Here is an 18,521-nt window from a genome sequence, read left to right as displayed (position 1 = left end):
GCTTTGAGAGAAAAGAAGAAGAATCTCTCTGTTGGGGAAAAGGATAAGATCCATATGGTTAACCAATCTAACCCCAATCCTTTTTGCTACAGCCTTCATGAATTTGAAGAGGGATGGAAGATACCTGAATTTTTTCTTCTGTAAATCTGGGATTAATTTGGCTTGAGAGAAAGACTAGAGATTATCTCACACCTCATCTTTTAATTTGTTACTATTTCTTTCTTGAGCATTTTTCCTAGTATGCTCATTATCCAGATTCTTAAAATCTTTTTCTAAACTGGTATGCTTGTTAAAGAGAAAACAAGGCAAACTCAAATTAGCATATTTTTAGATCTGTTATTTAATTTGATTAGTAGTTTGGTAGAGAAGTGGTATCCTTAATAATGGCCATGTGGGGGTTTTGATGAGCCACATACCATCTGCAGGGTCCACTGCATACTAAACAGAAATGTTTCAAGGAGTTTGGGACAATAGTGATACAACTCTGTAGCCCCATTTGTTTTTCTTCCATTTTTCAGGAGAACTCCTTTAAGAATGCAGATTGGTGGGGGGTGGGAGGGATGGGGTGGCTGGATGATAGACATTAGGGAAGGTATGTGCTATGGTGAGCGCTGTGAATTGTGTAAGACTGTTGAATCACAGACCTGTACCTCTGAAACAAATAATACATTATATGTTAAAAAAAAAAAGAAGAAGAAGAAGAAGAAGAAGATAGTAGGAAGGGCAAAATGAAGGGGGGGAAATCGGAGGGGGAGGCGAACCAGGAGAGACTATGGACTCTGAGAAACAAACTGAGGGTTCTAGAGGGGACAAGGGTGGGGGGATGGGTTAACCTGGTGATGGGTATTAAAGATGGCACGTATTGAATGGAGCACTGCGTGTTATACACAATGAATCATGGAACACTACATCAAAAACTAATGATGTAATGTATGGTGATTAACATAACATAATAAAATTTTAAAAAATTTAAAAATGCATCTAAAAAAAAAGAATGCAGAATAACATGTAAGATTAGGAATATAAACTTACTGGTAGCTTAACAGTGGATATTTTTATATCAACAAATGCATGTTAAGTGGACTTGGTGAAGTTGTATGGTATCTGGGGGAAAAGTGCCAGTATTTTAAACAGATGCATTTCAAGCTATCCTATACAAATGTCAAACTTCTTCCCACAAATTTTCAATGGCCACTGAGCTAGTTATTTTAATAAACATATTTACACAATGAAACTATCTTCCCTCTATTTAGTCAGTACAGGATATTGCCCGTCAACTTACAAAGTGCTAACTAGCTTTTTAGAAGGACTTGATAACTCTAACATTCCAGGTAGAGCTGAAAAATGTGTAAGAGAAATTACCAAATCCCTATGGGCCTTAGCCAATAGGTTTTATTTCCAGGGATTGTAGTCAATTCTGTCCCAGCTTCTCACACCCTGCAGGTCTCAGGTCTGAACAGTTTCCAAAGTCCTTTACAATGATCTATAAGTTCCTAAGAATGATTGGGTTGAGAGGTCATTACTTTAGCCAGAAGGAAGAATTTGGAGATTCCAGACACCATAGTGAGAACTCTTATTTTTGGTCATGATGAAAACATGTTCTGGGAAAAAGGGATATTGTGGATTCTTGAACTTTATTCTGTACCAATAATGATTCATTATGTCCTCTTCTAAGGGCCCCCTCGTTAGAGGTGAAACCAAGAGAAAAAGCACCTTATGTTTATGCATGCCGATGCCATTTCCTCCCGGATTTAATCCACATCTTCTTATTTGTGTAAACTTTGCTTTTTAAATATATTCAAGGATAAAATAATAACTATAGGAAAAGTACAATGACTTGATTATACACATTATTAGAGGGCCCAGTATAGTCATTTAATTCATTCTATAGCTATTTATTGGGCAACTGCAATATTTCAGGCATTGTTTTAGAGAAAGGGATATTAACCATGAACAGACAGATGGATCTCTACTATATAGGGCTTCTATTCTAAGCAAAACTCAATATTCCTTGGATAACAGCATTGCTTGCTAATAAGTGAATGGTAGCACCAAAGCAAGGAACCCAGGGTTTTTAGTACAGGAATGGTTTCCAATGAAGATGAAATAATAATAACAAGTAAATAATGATAACTAATACTTATATAGTGCTTACCATGTGCCAGGCCTATTATAAGTCTTTTAGGTACTAATTCTTTAATTCTTAATCCTACAAGGTAGGAACTATCGTTAGGCTAGTTTATAGATGAAATTGAGACAAAAGAGATTGCCACTTGCACAAGTTCGCATAACTAAAACTGAAAGAGTCAGGATTTGAACCCAGCTCAGTACGTTTGTGATTTTACAGATTCTAAGTCAATTATAAAACTTCCCAATCTTCTACTTCTAAAACTCTCCCTTTCTCCATAGGAGAAAAAGAAGAAAATGAAAAATGTCTCCTTTTTACAAAAATTAAACCAAAACAAAATGCAATAAAACTACAGAGGATGATCCCAGAATGTGTTCCTTTTCCGCCCCCCCTCTTAGTAGGAAAAGATGCCACAGGCCAGAATTCTGGATTTTTCATTCTCCTTCTGGTCAACGAGTCCATGATAGTGGCAGATGAATAGAAACACATTTTTGTGTGATTATAAAGCAATCTGTAGTCCCCATGACACCAGGGACACATAAAAGTAGCCTGAGTAAAGTTTGACTGCACTAAAAACTAAAGGCCTATCTACTTACATATGTCTTTCTTAGAAAAAAAACAGGCTCAAGGTGTCCGTGAGATTGACCGATGAAGCATCAAATATGAAAGGTTGAGACCCAGTGTTAGAAATAGATGGGTAGGGTACATAAAACTTCATCAAATTAATGTCACTTTTTCTCCCTTATTTTTAGGAAGTACATTTGAAGAACGCAAGTAGAGGGAGTGCAGGAAACAAGAACTACAGAATGTAGGAAGAGCTTCCTGAATTGTGAAGAATGACATGCCACCGGCAGGATCATTTGCTCTGTAGGAGTTACCTGATAAACATCAGAAGACTTACCAAAAAAAATAAGTTTGATAACATTTCAAAAGACGGGCATTCCCCCCAATGAAATACGCAAGTAAACATTCCAACATTGTCTTTAGGAGTGATTGTGAAAAGCTTTGCACCTTGCAAAAATGGTCCTGGAGTTGGTAGATTGCTGTTGATCCTTTATCAATAATGTTCTATAGAGAAAAATATATATATAAATATATCTTAGTCCCTGCTTCTCAAGAGCCACAAATGCATGGGCGTTGTATAGATCCAGTTGCACTAAATTTGTTTCTGAGTCTTGGCTGCTGGAGCCATTCATTCAGCAGTCTTGTCTAAGTGGTTTATTTTTTTTTTTTTAATTTGCACTTCTTTCTACGCAACACAGGCCATTTGTTTTACATTGTCTGATAATCTTGTCTATATTCACCCTCCCCCCACTTCATCTTTATATTTGCCAAATTTGGCCTCCTCAAGAGCAGCAACAAGCAGTCAAGTAGCACACCCAAAAGATCTTAACCCAAAAGATTCCATCTGTGGCATTTGTACCAAATATAAGTTGGATTCATTTATTTTAGACACAAAGCTTTATTTTTCCACATCTTGCTAGAAAAAATTTTGAGGCCAATCATTTTTAGGCATATGTTTTAAGCATAGGAAGTCTCAAACTCTCAACAGTTCCTTCAAATGATGAGTTAATGTGCAAACTGATTAGTAACTTCTCTTTTTTTTTCCATATAGAGCACTATGTAAATTTAGCATATCAAGAATACAGGATATATCACAAACAGTATGTAAAACTCTGTTTTTTTAGTACAATGGTGCTATTTTGTAGTTTGTTATATGAAAGAGTCTGGCCAAAACGGTAAAAGGTGAAAGCAAAACAGAAGAAGCCTGGAGCCCAAGATGATACGAAGGGGAAGGGTCCTAAAAATCCATCCATTTGGGAAAGAAGGCAAAATTCTCCCAATGATGACTTCCAAGAAAAACTTAAGACACAAAGTCCGCTAATGCAAATTTGACTGGGGAGTCCAGAGAGGAGTGGAAAAAGCAGAAGGCTAGGAATTTAACAGTCCTGGCTTCTATTTCTCACTGAAGAAATAAACATTTGCCAACTCTGTCACGGACTCACCGTTGTGTGACTTTGGGCAAGTCACTTCACCTCTCTGTGCCTCAGTTTCCTCATCTACAAAATGGGGGCAAAACGCCATCTACCTACCTCACAGGGGTGGTATGAAGATTACAAAGATAAAGCTCCAGATTTTATTCTGGGTTGCTATAAGGGCACAAGTTCAGAGCCCTTCAGTTGCTGGGATGCAAGGAATTGTAGAAACAACCCATTCACCGCATAACTAGGAAACTGATCAGCTGAATGTTCCTGACGTGCTGATTCTTGTCAATGTAGCTATCCCACAAACTATCCAATTATCTAGTTGTTAAAAGCTGCCAGCTCCATCTCTTTTAAAACCCTTTCAAAATAAGTAAGAAATATCTGATATACAATCAGATCTGAATTCTGCATTTGGATTTATGAATACAAAGTGCAAAGAGAGAAAGGAAAAGGAAAAAAAAAAAAGATTTCCACCAGTGAAAGAGGGACTACTCCATCTGTTAGCACTCCTTGACTCACCCAGGCAGTTACTAGTAATCTAGTAATACTTCTTGTAATATTATAAATGATACTCTGTTCATTTTGAACAATATAGTTATTCCTTCTCTTTGGGTAACCACCTAAAAAAAAAATGGCCCAGGATTTCAAATATTGAAATAATATCTAATTCTAAAAAAAATCACAAAATCACTTTCTCTTATCCTTAGCTATATTTACATATACATTTTTTTTAATTTTTGTTAAAATATGCTTGACTAGAGTTGCTAGTTGAGAGGCAAAATTTTCCTTTAGAACTAGAAATTTTCTTTTATGTCTGCTGATAAGAGTGACCCCTGGCCTTCTGCGGATGCATCTTATCCATTCAACTGAAAATTGATATCAAGAAAATCCAACAGTGAGGATAGGCCCATGGTGACCTAGAAAATGTTTCCCAACTACATTTTAAGATTTTCTTATTAGAACAATGAATCATCCATCATTCAGATCTTTTTATCTGCCTTCAAACTTTTTGGTGAAAAGCCACCAGGCTTGATTACTTCATGCAAAGTGTATTTCTTTGTTCTTGGAAATTGTACATGGAAAACCAAAATAGCATCTTTAGTTTTCATCCCACTGGTTCACCTCAAGGTTCAGAAACCAGAAAACGTCTAAGACTTCCTGGATCTTCAAACATATGCAAAAAGAAGCCCTATATAGTGGGTACCCCTGCTCAGCCAATAAGTGCTTAAACCCTCAGACCCTCAGCATTACTTGAATTGAGCACCTCTGTCAGGCTGAGCAATGTTGTGATCACTATAGACAAATGTAAAAGAAACTAGAAGTCATTTTTGCCCTTTATCTGTTTTCCAGACAGATGTGTTCTGTGGATTTAGATGCTGGACCTCTCTTCCCAAAATGGCACTTCTGGTTTTTATTTCTTTTTCTTCATGTGTACCTTTTAAAATTGCTGTCTCTCAGCAACAGTTTACATGCAATCCTCTGCAGACCTATGGGTTTCCAGGCACAGTTGGATATGGTAATTCTAAGAGTATCTATGACTTATTTGATTCACTTAATAATTCTATTCACAGCCAAAACTACCCTAGTGAGGAAGGCTTTAATATGCAAAGCTTTATTATCTTTCTTCATTTTTTCCAACACATAATCCTCTCCAACTGTATCATAAATCAATGAACTAAAAATTAACTAATTATACTAACTCACTATCTTATTTTTAAATGAAATAAAACTAGAAGACAAATCGATGTAAAACCTCAAAAATCAGTTGATCTACATACTACAGCAGAATGACCCAGGATCGATAGAAAAGAGCACCTAAAATTTCACATCTCAAAACTTTTACAAGCTTTGCTTTGGATTTTTCAAATGAGGCAATTTCAAAATGTTTATAAAAAAGCTATAAATATCGGTAAGAATGAGCTTTCAGTTTACAGGCTTAGCTTTAATTTAACTGACAATACTGAATACCTAGATCAAATTTCGGTTCCCAGTTCCCCAAATGACATTACAGTATCTTTTGAACACTTTAAGATGAGGAGGATCCACTGAAAAAGTTAATGTATCCTTCCATCAGAATCCACTCTTCTAGAAATAAAGAAAAACTTGCAACACCCACCCCCCCACAGGCACGTGCACGTGCACACACACTCAATCTAAGAGTCCAGTGGAATACTGAGAAGAAATCACTTCCTTGAAAAAACTTATTGGGGGAAAAAAAAAGGCCTAGCCTCCCTTGAGAATCCATCGCCTCCTTGGAATGTCAATGTTTGTGTAGATGACACCATCTCATGCACTGTGGCTCCAGGGTTTCTGTTACTAGTTTATGCACTTGGGAGACTGCTTAAATGGAAGATGTAGCACATTTTGCTTTCCCATTTATTGTTTGGCCGGCTATGCCAATGTGGTGCTATTGTTTCTTTAAGAAAGTACTTGACTAAAAAAAAAAAAAAAAAAAAAGGAAAAAAAGGAAAAAAAAAGAAAGCATAGACATATTTTTTTAAAGTATGAAAACAACAATTCTATAGATAGATGGCTTAATAAAATAGCATGAGGTCTAGTCGCCACCACCTTTCAACTTTTTATCACTCACAAGTAGTGTACTGTTCACCAAATTGTGAGTTTGGGGGTGTAGGGACAGAAGATGGAATTTTTGTAAAGTTAGAAGGCTCTGTTATTCTGCTGGCTCTCAAACTCAGCAAAATTAGCAATATGTTATCCAATCCAAACACCTCGATCAAGAGCATAGAGTATACATGGGGAAAAAAAGGACCTTACAGGCAAATGGCAGAACAAAACATGATGAAATTACTTACTGATTTTTGTGCTCTCTGCTCTAAAACAGGTATTCAGCAAGTGGAGAAAATAAAAACAAAGAGATAAAATGCATAGATTAAATCTGCTAAAAATAGCTTCTGCCACATCCCCCTTAAGTCATTCTTTGGCATTTACTGATTTATAGAAGATACTCTCCCTTCATCTAAACATCTCAAAGAGCAGTAGCTCTCATAAAAAGCAATCACTGATCTCATTGGGAAGTGTTGGAAAGTATTTCCTTATGAGATGGGGGTTATCTACTGATAAGGAAAGAGAAGAATTTATGAGAAATCGTTGAAAGAGATGGCTAACAATCTGTGAAGATTTGTTTTTGTTTTTGTTTTTGGGGTTTTTTGTTTTTTACTTTATACAGTCTTTATGAATATCTTAATGTTCAAAAATGACTTGGTTCTTTCTTCTTTTTTTATATTGGAATGAGGGATGATAAGTTAAACCCACATAGACTCTTTAAAACTATAGGCTAGATAGAAGTGTATGTTTGACTTGTTGAAGCTATAATCAGACTATTTAAAATGGTTTTGCTATTTTTAATCTTAAAAGAGTGTACTAATTTATTAGAGATGGTTCCTGTTTGGCTCTCTTCATAAGAAAGAGCATTCCCACTCAAATCACCTGGGCTTTCCCATCAGTGTTTTCAAAAGATAAATCTGATTTATCCGTCATTATGGCATCATTTATTTAAAAAAATTTTAATAGAAGAATTGTAATTCTTTATGCCCCTCTCTTGCAATGATCATGAAGTTCAGAATATGAGGGAGCAAAAACAAGAAGAAAATTTTGTTGATTCTTTGTTTTTGGTTTGTTTAAATGCTAGTGTTTAATCCTATAGTACATATTTGCTTATTGCTATTTTAATATTCTAAAAGACTTTCCTGTTAGGTGTTAGAAACTGATACATAGATATCTTTTTTGTGTGATTTCTATTTAAAAAAAAGGAGACGAGAGGACTGTCTGAAGCTTTAAAGTGCATATGGTACAGGATAAAGATACCAATTGAAATAACCAAGTCCTATCTAGAACTATACTTTTTTGGGGGAAACCTCTCATAGATAAAACAGAGGCCCAGGGAATTTTTGAAACTATCTCTATTCCTCCCAGTCCTTATTCATTTAGTATTTGCCTCAAATTTTTATAGAGGGGTGACCAAGCTGAAACCCTAGAATTAAAGGGACCTCTTTAAAAAACATATATTCCACATGTTCCCTCTTAATTTATGATTACACATTGATCTTAAACATGGTCCCTCTTTCTCCCCATTCTTCAGCTGTCATTGATAGGGTCTTTGAAGGAAAAAAATGTTAATTTTAAAAGGGGAACACAAAAGTCCAATGTTACTGCCCAATTGAAATGTGAGTTAAGATGGAGATAGTTTCTCCTACTCTATCCCTGCTGAATCCCCTGATACCTTCAGAATGACCTTTTGTAAACCTTAGAATCTGCCTTTTATTTAATTGCCCAGACCTACTGCATCCAAAAAGTAAACATTATTCATTTTCTTTTGCCCAAAATGCACTGATGTAAAAGTTGGAAAAAAAAAAAAAACAAAACTCAAAAATCCCTTCCAAGTCACCCACTGGCCCCATTTACCTACCCAGAGCAAAGTCACTTCTGTTAATCCCTTAATCTGATTTTGTTTGGATATTTATCTTGTACCTGCTGCTAAACACACTGCAGGAGGGACTCTGAAACCTCAAACTGTCTACTCACATCTCTTATCTGTGTCTGTGTATCATTAAAATGTCTATTCAAAATATTAAAATCTTTCAAACACCATGCAGCTTGTATTCAGTTTACATAAAGGCCCCAAATACCATGTCAGATCTCTTGTTACTAAGAGAGTTAATGAACTATGAGAACTGGGATTACATCATGTGTTTTGCTTCATATGGTTTTATCACAATTATAGGCCAAGTGTGATAAGTACACTTACAGACACTGAATTTTTCCCTGCTACTTTGAACCCAGAAAATAATGATTGGTCATTCATTATATCTATCTTAGTTCAAAAGCATATTTTTTATTAAATTAACTCTGATTGTATTTGAAATCATTCTTCATTTATGGCAGAGAAATATCAATCCTAATGACTTCTAAAACTGTAACTAACTGAATCATTATCTTACATTTACTGTTAAGTAAGCATATTTGGAAAAATGTATGGCTAGAGCGTCATAATAAAATGATATATCTTTCTTTAGTAATTACATTAAAATTAATCATGTTTGATTAATTAGTTCTTTTGGACAATGTTGGTGTAATGTGTCATTCCTTAAGAATTCTATTGTTATGTAGCATTTTTATTAATGAAGGTCACTGCAACAAATTAACAAGAAAACTTACCCAGAAAAATAAACCTAATCATACACCAGAATGGAGATATCTTATAGAATTTACAGATTATATTTAAAAATAAATGTTTTAAAGAGCTTGTACAAACTATGTAAGAGATGTATGAATTGTACGATATATGCATTAACAATAAAGCAGGTGTAATTAACTAACCCCACTCACTGTAACCCAACGGTGAGTTATAATCCATGACACAAGGGTCTGGGAAAAGATTTTCTATCAAATAGGGCACATAATATACAAGTAGCATTCAATATTTACCCATATTGTGAGATTTCATAAGAATGTGGTCTCTCAGCATTGAGTTTTTATTTCAATAAATCTTTCTAAATCTTTACTGAATAGCAAACTCACAGCAGCATTTGTAGAAGCACAAGGTGAAAAGATTAATAATTTCCCTCTTGTTGTTTGAAAGTATCTCATTCTATTTTTCTTTTCTTAAAACTTCCATGAACTATTTGGAAAGTTACCTAAATATAAAAAAGACTCAGGAGACTTGTACTTGATTTTAAGGAACTGCTAGCTATACCAGTTTATTATTTTCCCACGTGCAGCTCACCGTGATTCCCATCACTCCCTCAGAGTCCCCACAGCCCTCCTTAACCCTATCCTCCAGACCTCCTTGTCCTATTTGTGCTCAGCATCTTGCTGCCTATGGCCATGAGCTTCTAACTTCATTGCTTCTCTCCCTAGACAATACTTTTCTCCCTTTATTCACACTAGGCTAATCTGGGCACAGCCTTTCAGTAAAGGTTTTGGGGATGATGAAGTGGGAGGCAATAAAGCACACGGCAGAAATTGGCTGCTAATGTCAAACATCACTGTTAACTAAAATCCATTAAGGAATTTCTGGCTGCTCATGTGTCTCTTGTCATTTTAGTAAGACTCCTTCCTCCTTTCAACAAACTCTCCCTGGAATTACTTCCTATCCAACACTTCATCCTCACCCTTAGAAAGAACTTGCAAAGTTGGGGGCAGGGGGAGAAGCACCTGGGTGGCTCAGGCAGTTAAGCATCTGACTCTTGGTTTCAGCTCAGAGCATGATCTCAGGGTTGTGAGATTGAGCCCACGTCGGGCTTCATGCTGGGCATGGAGCCTGCTTAAGATTCTCTCTCCTTCTCCCTCTACCTTCTCCCCAAAAAAACAAATAAAATAAAAATACTATTCAAATTTGCTGAGCATTTACTAGGGGTCAGTCACTATGCCAAGTAGTTTACCTCTATTATCTCATTAGTCTTTACAAAAATTCTATGAGTCAGGCACTATTATGAACCCTATTTTACAGGTGAGAAAAATGGAGACTCAAAGACATTATGTAACTTACTTAAGGTCACAGACAGGCGGGATGGGCTTGAATCTGGGTCTAAGGACATCAAAACCTGTGTTTTTACTCTCACCACTGCTATTCAACATAGTATTAGAAGTCCTAGCCACAGCAATCAGACAACAAAAATAAATAAAAGGCATCCAAATCGGCAAAGAGGAAGTCAAACTCTCACTCTTTGCAGATGATATGATACTGTATGTGGAAAACCCAAAAGACTCCACCCCAAAACTGCTAGAACTCATACAGGAATTCAGTAAAGTGGCAGGATAGAAAATCAATGCACAGAAATCAGTGGCATTCCTATACACCAACAACAAGACAGAAGAGAGACAAATCAAGGAGTTGACCCGATTTACAATCGCACCCAAAACCATAAGATACCTAGGAATAAATTTAACCAAAGAGGCAAAGGATCTGTACTCAGAAAACTATAAAATACTCATGAAAGAAATTGAAGAAGACACAAAGAAATGGAAAAACTTTCCATGCTCATGGATTGGAAGAACAAACATTGTGAAGATGTCAGTGCTACCTAGAGCAATCTACACATTCAATGCAATCCCCATCAAAATACCATCCACCTTTTTCAATGAAATGGAAAAAATAATCCTAAAATTTGTATGGAACCAGAAGAGACCCCAAATAGCCAGAGGAATATTGAAAAAGAAAAGCAAAGCTGGCAGCATCACAATTCCAGACTTCCAGCTCTATTACAAAGCTGTCATCATCAAGACAGTATAGTACTGGCACAAAAACAGACACATCGATCAATGGAACAGAATAGAGAGCCCAGAAATGGACCCTCAACTCTATGGTCAACTCATCTTTGACAAAGCAGGAAAGAATGTCCAATGGAAAAAAGACAGTCTCTTCAACAAATGGTGTTGGGAAAATTGGACAGACACATGCAGAAGAATGAAACTGGACCATTTCCTTACACCACACACAAAAATAGACTCCAATGGTTGAAAGACCTAAACGTGTCAAAATCCTGAAGGAGAACACAGGCAGCAACCTCTTCGACCTCTGCCACAGCAACTTCTTCCTAGAAACATCGCCAAAGGCAAGGGAAGCCAAGGCAAAAATGAACTATTGGGATTTCATCAAGATAAAAAGCTTTTGCACAGCAAAAGAAACAGTCAACAAAACCAAAAGACAACCGACAGAATGGGAGAAAATATTTGCAAATGACATATCAGTAAAGGGCTAGTATCCAAAATCTATAAAGAACCTATCAAACTCAACACCCAAAAAACAAATAATCCAATCAAGAAATGGGCAGAAGACATGAACAGACATTTTTCCAAAGAACACATCCAAATGGCCAACAGACACATGAAAAAGTGCTCAACATCGCTCGGCATCAGGGAAATCCAAATCAAAACCTCAATGAGATACCACCTCACACCAGTCAGAATGGCTAAAATTAACAAGTCAGGAAACGACAGATGTTGGCGAGGATGTGGAGAAAGGGGAACCCTCCTACACTGTTGGTGGGAATGCAAGCTGGGGCAACCACTCTGGAAAACAGTATGGAGGTTCCTCAAACAGTTGAAAATACAGCTACCATACGATCCAGCAATTGCACTACTGGGTATTTACCACAAAGATACAAATGTAGGGATCCGAAGGGGTATGTGCACCCCAATGTTTATAGCAGCAATGTCCACAATAGCCAAACTGTGGAAAGAGCCAAGATGTCCATCAACAGATGAATGGATAAAGAAGAAGTGGTATATATACACAATGGAATATTATGCAGCCATCAAAAGGAGTGAGATCTTGCCATTTGCAACAACGTGGATGGAACTGGAGGGTGTTATGCTGAGTGAAATAAGTCAATCAGAGAAAGACATGTATCATATGACCTCACTGATATGAGGAATTCTTAATCTCAGGAAACAAACTGAGAGTTGCTGGAGGGGTGGGGGGTGGGAGGGATTGGGTGGCTGGGTAATAGACATTGGGGAGGGTATGTGCTATGGTGAGCACTGTGAATTGTACAAGACTGATGAATCATGGATCTGTACTTCTGAAACAAATAATGCAATATATGCTAAGAAAAAAAAGAAGAAGAAGATGGCAGGAGGGGAAGAGTGAAGGGGAGTAAGTTGGAGGGGGAGACGAACCATTAGAGACGATGGACTCTGAAAAACACACTGAGGGTTCTAGAGGGGAGGGGGATGGGGGGATGGGTTGGCCTGGTGATGGGTATTAAAGAGGGCACATTCTGCGTGGAGCACCGGGTGTTATGCACAAACAATGAATCATGGAACACTACATCAAAAACTAATGATGTAATGTATGGTGATTAACATAACAATAAAAAATTATTTAAAAAAAAAAACCTGTGTTTTTAGTGCTTTGCCATTCATGCCCCAATCCAGACACAAGGACAGTTCCATATGGTGACAGATATATTCCTATTAAAATTTGGTTTTACAAGCTACAGGCAGAAATATAGCTAATTGCACCTTTGAGTGATAAACTATTTATGAATATTATATTATCAAGATAAATAAGCATTTTTGCTCAACAACTAATGAATCTAACTGGGCTTTCAACCTTACCTGCTGCCATTTCTCTGCTCATTCACACTGCAATGTCAATTCTTGATAGTCCTTCACATGGTGTATATAATATCTGATATTAAACCAATCTCAGAATTCCTCAGTGAGGAGGTGTGACTTGGGTCACAGAAATAAGCCATTTCCACATAAGTAAAACTAGAAGCTGATGATGAAGAACCTTGCCAAGAGCTTTGGCAACAATACGCCTGTTGTTCTCTTGACAGTTTGTCAAAGCCAGTGTGGTATCAAGGGACATGGTTGAATCAGGGCTTCCACAGACAAAAATGTGGATTCGGGGAGTGAGTTTCATGAGACTCATGTTCTTATATCTCTGCCCTTCAAAAGGGCCTTAGTTATCCCACTCTCAGGAGTTCCAAAGGGTATAATGCTAGCTCTAGATGGCATTTTGGAAATGTGTAGGGACATTTGGGGTTGTCATTCATGATGATTGAGGAAGGCATTATTGGCATTTAATTGGGCAGGCGGTTAGGGCTTCAGACATTTCATGTGGATGACAAACCTATTTGTAATTACCTAAGCCTAGGCTATAACTCTAATTTACTTACAAACTCAAAGTATTTTTGCATGATTTTAATATAAACTGAATTTTCCAGGAATGCAATTACCATGTAAATTAAGAGGAAGGTGGCACTTTATTTCATTTGGAACTTTACCAAGTGTTGTCCACTATTTTAGAAAAACATCATTGATGACAATGCTAATTGTGCTGTTTGAATCTCTCCATTCTCTGAGCGGATCAGTCAGCTTGCAGCTATAACATTCATGATTCTCCACATTAAGGGTAAACATCTGACCACTTCATTACATGTTCTAATGGAGTTGTGCCTGAGCTTTTCTATCTTGTAATGCATGTTATCTTATTATAAACTATTTTCATTTTAGTTCTCCTTTATATTATGGTTCAGGCATCATTTTTATTTTTATTGAAATTGTATATGTCAGCATTATCTATAAATTTCTCTTTGGGACACCAGAGGGTATATCATAAAATATTTGTTACATAAAGGGGAGCTTTGGGTTTGATAGAACTGAACCACTGGGCTATACATACCAATTACAATCCTCTCTGGGTCATAATGGCAGGTGGATGTCAGAGCCTTTGCCCTCTTCTCCATGAGGCATCTTTTAAGCGTAAAGCTGAGCTGAAAGTTGGTGTCTTCCTCACCTGTTTATGAATAGAGATTAAATCTCTTTGGGATCCAATAAAGGATAATGGTTATGGTTAATATAACATCTGGTTTCTAAATGTTCTTTCCGTCACCCTGTGATGGGATGAGATGATTTTGAAAAGAATAAAGTGATCAGTAAAAACAGAAACAGATGTAAATTGGATTTGAGACAATTGCAACAGTACATCAGAAATAAAATTCAACCTTGGATTTCAAGGAAGGTACGAAATGTGGCCTAGAAAGGTTTCTCTCTCTCTCTCTCTCTCTCTCTCTCTCTCTCTTTGAAGATTTTATTTATTTATTTGAGAGAAAGAGAAAGAGAGTAGGGGGAGGTGCAAACAGAGAGGGAGAGAGAGAATCTCAAGCAGACTCCACACTGAGCATGGAACCTGAGGCAGGGCTCAACCTCATGACCCTGAGATCACGACATGAGCTGAAACTAAGAGTCAGACACTTAACCAACTGAGCCACCCAGGCGCCCCAGGAGGTTTCTCTTTTTAATGGCTACTACCAGGGAAGTTAAAACTGGAGTACCTGTCCTATAATTTCCTAAATTTATTTAACTCAATGGCTCCTGCTTAGCCCCCAACCTCCTCCAGGGAAACACTAGTAACAGTCTCCAAATGGAAATTGGAGAGTAGAGGGTGGGAAGGTCCTAGTCTCTATTCATGACAAGTCTCTGTATAAGTGCGGTCGCTGAATCCATCATTCTACTCCACAAATATGGAACTGTCCTTCGCAACTCCAAATTTCTGAGAGAGGGAGAGGGAGAGTGAGAAGAAAGTGACTGTTCCTCTAAAGAGGAGAGGAGACACAATGACAGAGGCAGAAATGATAGCCATGGTTGGCTTCTGCCACCTTATTTGACCCAGAACATCTAATTCAGCCACCCTTATAGAACCTAAAATACTCAAAGGTAGGGTTACCCCAAGACCAAAATTCTCCCCTTATTTCTTTTGCCTCTCTCTGCTTTAAAGGTCATTTGGAAATGGAAACATGCCCATCCCCCTCCTTTGGCAAATAAATTCTCTTAAACTGTTAATATTGAAAAGTTCCTTCTAGGAACTTTATTTAATTTAATTAAAAATATTTAATACATATTTAGGCTATAATATACTGGATGTTTATCTGTTTGCTCTCTTATCCATTTCCCAACATTCCCTTCATTGACTCTGTTTCACAAGGAACATTTCTCAGTCCCTACGTTCTCTTGTTTCTGAGTAGGTTTGCCTAATAATAAGAGGCACTAACGAAAGAAGCAGGGCAGGAGGAGGGAAGAAGCCAGGGCATATCTCCCCATTTTCTCTCTCCATTTCAAGTAGCATCTTTGGCAGCAATGGCAGTTCCTCGCTCCATGGACCCTGCCCCCACCCCAAATAGCACCCTGTCCCTGGAGGGAATCTAGACCCATCCAGGTAATTTTTCTCAGATGGGAACACCACCTCCTCTCTGGGTCTCTCTATGCCTAGGGATGGTAGTGACTTCCTGATACTGATCTCTGGGTTGACTCCCCTCTGTAATTTGGCTACTCATTTCTTCCATCACCCGTTTTAAATACCCTCTGTTTACAATACCTAGAATGGTTTCTGCTTCCTTCAATGGACCTAGATACCCAAAGGAATAACACAGTGGTAAGAAGCAGGAGCACTGAAATCAGGCAGACATGGGTTGGGTTGTGATTCTGACACTTCTAGTTGGATGTTTTGGACAAATTAAAACAACTTCCGTGAGGCTGTTTCCTCTTTTGTAAAGTGATAATAATAATAATAATAAATATATTCTACCTCATATTATTTGAGGATTAAACATTATCATGCAAGTCCCTAAACTTCTAGATTTCTCAAAATAGTGAAATCCAAAACTAAAAGTATAAATTGACTTAAGATGGAAAAATATATTTGGCTAAAATAAGGATTTTTTTTAAAGAAACATCAATCATTATGTCATTACAAGGGAATTTATTTAAATAACATGGATATAATCTCAGAGTAAAGGGAAGTTTCTTAAGTTTACTACATTAACCTTTAGGGAAACTCATCACTTTGTATTAATTTGTTCTTTTCATCTTTCAGTTTCTCTATGGCTAGATTAAAACACTGGCGCCAGACCTGCATTGGTCTGCTCATCAGCTCTTGTGTGGTGTGGTTCCTAACGTTTGTACAGTTACCTTCAGTATCACTACTTCCCTTGTTATTATTAGTTATGAAAGAATTAATTAAAGATCTAAGATATCCAGGGTAGAACCTCTCCATTGGCTTGTCACACTCTTTTTTAAATATTAATTAATTAATTAATTAATTAATTTTGAGAGAAAGAGCAGGGGTAGGGGCAGACAGAGAGGGAGAGAGAGAATCTCAGGCAGACTCCATGCTGAGCACAGAGTCTGACAGGGGAGTAGGGGTGGGGCTCAATCTCACAACCCTGAGATCATGACCAGTGCTGAAATAAAGAGTCGGATGCTTAACTGACTGAGCCACCCAAGTGCCCCTTGTCATACTCTTTTCTGTGTACAATCTGGTTCATAGCCTCAACTTTTCTGACACTGACCAAGTGATCAGTGTCACTTTTTTCCCTAATTTGATTCTGACTTAGCAAAATCACTTGAAAAGTACTGTTTGAACCTAAAATTCCTTGCACTACAAAGGCAAATGTAAAATCTCAAATCTAGCATTTTCTTGCTATGTCACTGATCCTTTCTCTTTTTTCACCCCAGCCCAGCCCAGCCATCAGGGCTACAAACTTTCCATATAATGATTTTTAACTGCTTATATGGTATTTTCAGGCTGTCCCTCTATAGTACCAAAATAATTACTCTTGTCACTATAATCAATTCAAGAAAACAATGTAATTAAGTTCCTTGTGTGTCATTATGTACGACTTAAACTCCACTAATTTTTTAACCACTTTTCCTGGATTCATCAGCATATAACTTTAGTTATTCTACATTTTACTTTTAGTCATATTTGTTCCACACCATATTCTTCTAAGTCATCACTGTAATTCTTGGCAATCTATTAAATAATATTTGATGGTCTGGTCTTTTACTCCTCAGCCCTTCAAATTTTCCATAATGTCAAATAGAAATATCCCTGATGTGGCAAACACAGAGTCCCTGAAAGAAAATTGAACCTATTTTCAAGTCCTTCTTAAGCTGTGAGGATTTACTTTGAATCTTTCAATATGTGTGTAACATTATTCCAAATCCTCTTTGGGGTTGCTCCTGCAGGACCCAGGGATGTATCAGTCAACTGGAAAAGCAATTTGAGAACCTCTAGGATTGATTTTTGAAAGTGCAGTATCCACAGAAACAGACTTCAGATGCTATCCCAGCAAATCCTGGCAACTCTGTGCTTATGTAGAAAGAGCCTCCTGTGGGTTTTTCCAAAGGTTGTTCTATGGACATTGTCACTCTTTTAAACATAGCACATTCTATGCTGTATCCATGTATGACCATTTCACAAGAATTCTGAGTGTAGACTTGTATTTCCCAGTAAGAGTATGCAGCAAGCTAGAGCAGCCTGATAAGATAAGGAAAATCTGTCAGTGAAAGGTTTGCTAAGAGAGTCTTTGGGCACATTCATGCTCTCCAGGGTTTATTTGTACAATATTAGTAAGCCAATTCCCAAAGCCAGACTGATAATATTCAAATATTTCCAAGAAGACACTTGCACTGAACAACACAGTCTTGGATCATCACACTGCCTTTTACCTGAGAAGTAAATAAATGTGGGAAAACAGATGTGGGTGGCCATAAAAGTACAGTTCTATGTGCTTTTGGTCATGACGTTGTCTCTGAAAATATGAACTCTGTCCACAAGCTGAAGGAGGAAGGGAGACAAAATTTCTTGAAGAAGCAACCCAGATAAACCCACTTGAAGCCACTCTTTCAGTATTTTTAATGGATTGTACACAATCATTCACACTTTCTCATGGGCCCCCTTGGGACCAACTACATAGTTTAGAGACAAGTAGACAAGATTAGGGGTAAAGTCTGTGAACCAAAGAACACAGTTTTCCTCTGAAACTAACTGGCCCTTCTGGGGATCAAACCCATGACCTTGGGCTCATTAGCACTCTACTCCAACCATGCCGAGAACAAATACAGGTTTGAAGCCAGAGAAGCTTCAAACCACACAT

At 37.4% G+C, this 18,521-nt stretch overlaps 1 protein-coding gene across 2 annotated transcripts in view; it reads left to right on the top strand.

Annotated features, from left to right (window-relative positions):
* IGF1 (insulin like growth factor 1) overlaps positions 1-2,940 on the top strand; it is a 69,615-nt gene extending 66,675 nt beyond the window's left edge. For both annotated transcript variants that reach the window (XM_028121663.2, XM_028121664.1), the window contains exon 4: positions 2,881-2,940. In XM_028121663.2, coding sequence (XP_027977464.1) covers positions 2,881-2,940 — 60 coding nt within the window. The remainder of the gene's footprint in view (positions 1-2,880) is intronic.
* The last annotated feature ends 15,581 nt before the right edge of the window (positions 2,941-18,521 follow it).

The sequence above is a fragment of the Eumetopias jubatus genome, unplaced genomic scaffold, assembly GCF_037043125.1.
Source record: "Eumetopias jubatus isolate StellerSeaLion01/CBP00866 unplaced genomic scaffold, mEumJub1_p1.0 scaffold_8, whole genome shotgun sequence".
NCBI classification, from domain to species: domain Eukaryota; kingdom Metazoa; phylum Chordata; class Mammalia; order Carnivora; family Otariidae; genus Eumetopias; species Eumetopias jubatus.
Note: the sequence above shows the minus strand (reverse complement) of the source record. Positions and strands in the feature narration are given on the sequence as shown.